The 3,982-nt window shown below is 40.3% G+C and overlaps 1 protein-coding gene across 1 annotated transcript in view; it reads right to left on the bottom strand.

The window, feature by feature from the left end:
* Positions 1–3,982, bottom strand: part of ARHGAP15 (Rho GTPase activating protein 15) — a 596,184-nt gene that overhangs the window by 124,531 nt on the left and 467,671 nt on the right. Inside the window, exon 12 of the mRNA XM_007467470.1 lies at positions 3,936–3,982. Within this exon, the coding sequence (XP_007467532.1) occupies positions 3,936–3,982 (47 nt within the window). The remainder of the gene's footprint in view (positions 1–3,935) is intronic.

Here is a 3,982-nt window from a genome sequence, read left to right as displayed (position 1 = left end):
CTTTCCCTCTCCCAGGAATTTTGGAAAAATGCAGATAGTAAAATAGAAAAGACACTGTTTGTTGTCTCTTTTCTTTGTATCTGTAGAGGTACCAGAACAAAAGAGATGGGAATAGAGGAAGAACTTCGTACATTTCATAGGATTTAGATGTACTGGAAATGTCCAGACCCTCTGCAGGCTTTTAGCCACAAGATTGCATCACCTATCATAAAACTCTAAAGTCATGTTTTTGTACTGAGTTCATATTTACAGTATTAATAATGCCTTCAACACAAGTCATTTCCAAGGAATTAAGTTCTTGCAGTCAGTGGGTTAAATCCCCATGAAATAACCTGTAGGTGACCCAGTTGCATTGACCTCAAGTATAGAATTTCAGATCAATAGCTGCAGTACTTGGATTCTGAAATATGAAACAATCGCTAGTGTTTCTGTTACCCGGGTGGGTGTTATCAGACAGGGAATCACTATGGCAATTGTTGGTTCTTATCATATTAATGCTTGTTTTTGGTCCAAAAAGAAACTACTTAAAAAAGTAAATGCCTTCTGTTCCCTCTTCTTGGAATATGTAATGATGACTTTCAAACATATAATAAAAATTAACAGTATTTCAAATAGCACAAATGATCATTAATTGCTTGTACATGAAAAAACATTTCTTTTTCAGAAGCAAAGCATTCCAGTTGGATGTAAAATTCCTTTTGGTCTATTCACCTTTTCACTCTGTCATGAAAGGGTAACAGATCTCTCAATTTGGGGCCAAATAGAAATCTTAAGCCTTCACAAACTGGGCTTGGGGGTAGTGAGACAGTAAAGGAAAATAACGTTATAGCTACATGAACCATGACAGTGACTGGCATGGAGTTTTGCTAGTGGCTATAACCAGAGACCAGACATCACTTCAAGCATTTACACCAACAGAGGGAATGATTTTGATGCAGGGAACTGGTTACCCATGTGATGAAGAAGCTGAGAGCCAAATAAGGAAGCCTGAAGTCACCAAGAAACCAGCCACTGCAGGAAGCCACTACCAGGCTGGAGGGACAAAGGGAGGAGGGTCCACATCACCAGATGGAAGATGGAACCAGAATGGGCTGAAGACACAGAGGACATCATGGATCCTCAGGTAGAGAAGCTATCTGAGGCAGATGGGTGGGCAAGGGATAGGGGGTGGAGGATAAACTAAAAAACTGGTTGGTCTTTTCCTTCCCCCTCCCTCTGCCATCTATCACCAGAGACTTCCACTGACTGTAGCAGCAGGAAGCCAGCCCTCAAGAGCACCTCTGCGATACAGCTGGCTAGGGTCAACCTTCCACAGGTACAGAGCAAAGAAGTGATGGATGAAGACGGTCAAAGAAGCCTAGAGCCAGCCTATATGGACATCTCCCCTGCAGACAGACCTCACCTGGCTGGTTTCTTTTCATAAAGAGCAAAGAATTCATAGGCAGGTCTGTTGAGCTACTCATGGTATAGATTTTACAAGAGGCAGCGAGAGCTATGATAAAGCCCAGCACTTCTCTGGGACTGGATATGGATGTCCTTATATTTTGGAAAAACTTTTTTACCCAGTTAGTGCACCGTGGAGTAAAAGTGCCTCCTCTGGTGTGGTTTTGCCATTTCCAAGGAACTATGTGGCCATTCTGCCATTGCTTAAGGATATTTAAACATGAACTACAACCTCAAGCTGAGTTGAGAATTCAAGAACTAATGTCAAGGTTATGTCAAAAATGCATGGATTAGCAAACATATGTCCCTTTCCAACATCATATTTCTCAGCCATATTAGCCTCTTGGTGAGTGCCTCCATTTGACATATTAAAAATACTATGTACTACATGAGTTAGGTAAGGCAAGCTTGCTGAGGGTGATTCTCCTTGCCTTGAGCAATGAAGGAAAAACTCCCGTCTCTTTGCTTCTAGATTACTTTCTCAAACAAAGCTCATCTGGAGAAACACTGTTAGCATTTGTTCAGTATCTTACATTTTTAAAGGACTTTCTAAAGCACTCTCTCATTCGTTTTCTCCATAGCCTATTTGATAGGTGTTGGAAAAAATCCTCTCAATAGCCATCAGTCACAATAGCATGCTGCCTACCTCAATTCTGCTTTGTTAAGTTCTGACCATGCCAATAATTATGAAATTCTGTCCATTTTGGAGTCAAGTCTAGGATAGACCAGAGATGGTCCTCCTCTTTATGGAAATTCAAAGGACACAACCTCTCATGGGTTTGAGGGCCTGCTTCCCGCATCTCTTAGACTAAGGGAATGGCTTGCCTAATATCTTCAGAATCAGGTTAACTAAAGGAAGCTTAAACGATGGGTATCCTACATCATAGCCCTCAAATCAGCACATGCACAATGCACACAAATCAGCACAATGCACACAAATGAGACAATTCTCACTTAAAAGTATGGCGACCACGATGTGAAATCTGTATGACTTCTTTAAATATATATAATCAGAAATATGTACCCAAATGCAAAAGCCCCCAATGTCTTACCAGAACACTGTCTTCGCTTTATGAGTGATCTTCCATGCTTGAGTGTTCCAAGATGGAATATCAGAATAAACAGTTAGGGAAATTCATGCTTGTTTATTTTTTCTTTATTCCTCCTTTTAAAAAGAAGTTAAGAGAGCCTGGGAACCATAAAATACTGTTCTTCTTGAGAAGCAGAGGGTTCATGAAATAAAAACTCTGACAGGGGATATGAGCTCCAGCCTCGCTTCAAAACCCATATTTAAAGCACTGCTACTTTATTCAACAATAACAACATCTGAAATTGTGAGCAGGCAGCAAGAGAAAGACCTTGGGAGAATAAGCTCGGCTTTATTCCTCTTGATATCATTTTGCCAGAGCTTTAAACAAGCGTGAAGACTTCTGTGAAATGAAAAACAGAATAAAAGGGCATATTGAGGCTCCCCTTATCCCACTCCCCCTAATGGGAACACTGTACACACAGCCATCCAAGATCAGACCTCCTAAGTAGAGCACTTTTTTTTCTTGGAGATTATTCTCATTTGGACTTTAATTAAGCTCCTGCCAGGCTTGCAAGCTTTTTAATTTTACCTTTCTTTCTTCTTTCTTTTTCCTCCTTGAATCAGCTTGCTTGCCAGGAAACTTTTTCCAAGCTGTCACAATCATAGTACACCCTAAGATGTTAAATTTAGAGATGTACTAATCGTTGCTGCTCCGAGAATCAATAGCAGAAGTTTCCTTGCATTTGGAAAGATTTTCATTCATTCATTCATTCGTTTTTACGTGTGTGTGCGCACGCGCGTGTGCGTGTGTTATGAATGAGAAAATAATAGAAAGGAAGTTTCAGGGAGTATACAATGACTATTGGCTAATAAGTGATACAACTCAACCTCCCATAACGCCACCAGCTTAACAGAAGAAACTTTCCATTACTTAATTTAATATTCACACTGTTTGTAAGCAAATTGTAGCCAACTCTTTACTAGTGTTGGTGGGTGTAGGGTGAGCAAGCCTTGAGAAGGTGATGCCTCAGCTGATGATCTAACACCTCTTTAATGAAATGTAATATTTAATTCACTTCGGTTCTTTTTCAAAATCTCCTTGAACTCAGTTAAACTCACTGTGATTCTGAAAGTATAAAGGTAGGGGCTAGGGAGGCGGAAGGTGGCCCCTGTAAAGCAGATAGCATGAGAAGCTATTTTCATTCGAGGAGGCTTAGTTGAAAACTGGCCACCCTAACCAGGAAGCCTTCTTCTTTTTTTCTTAATTTTTCAAAACACTTAGATAATATTGCAGAAATAAGAATAAGCCATCAAAAACACCAAAACTAAAATGAAAGCTGTGGAGCATTGGGGATATTATCATCTCCATGATTGCTATTATCGCCATTCTTATTATTTACTTAATAGTAATTCCACACTGCCAGGTTATTGCACCAACCGCTCCTGTCTGTAAGGTACTTACTGATCGCCTCCACAAACCGCTCAAAGAAGCTGTAAGGGAAGAGCGGC

This window comes from Lipotes vexillifer, unplaced genomic scaffold (genome assembly GCF_000442215.2).
Source record: "Lipotes vexillifer unplaced genomic scaffold, Lipotes_vexillifer_v1.1 scaffold265, whole genome shotgun sequence".
NCBI classification, from domain to species: Eukaryota; Metazoa; Chordata; class Mammalia; order Artiodactyla; family Lipotidae; genus Lipotes; species Lipotes vexillifer.
The sequence above is the reverse complement of the archived record's forward strand: the minus strand, read 5'-3'. Positions and strand labels throughout refer to the sequence as shown.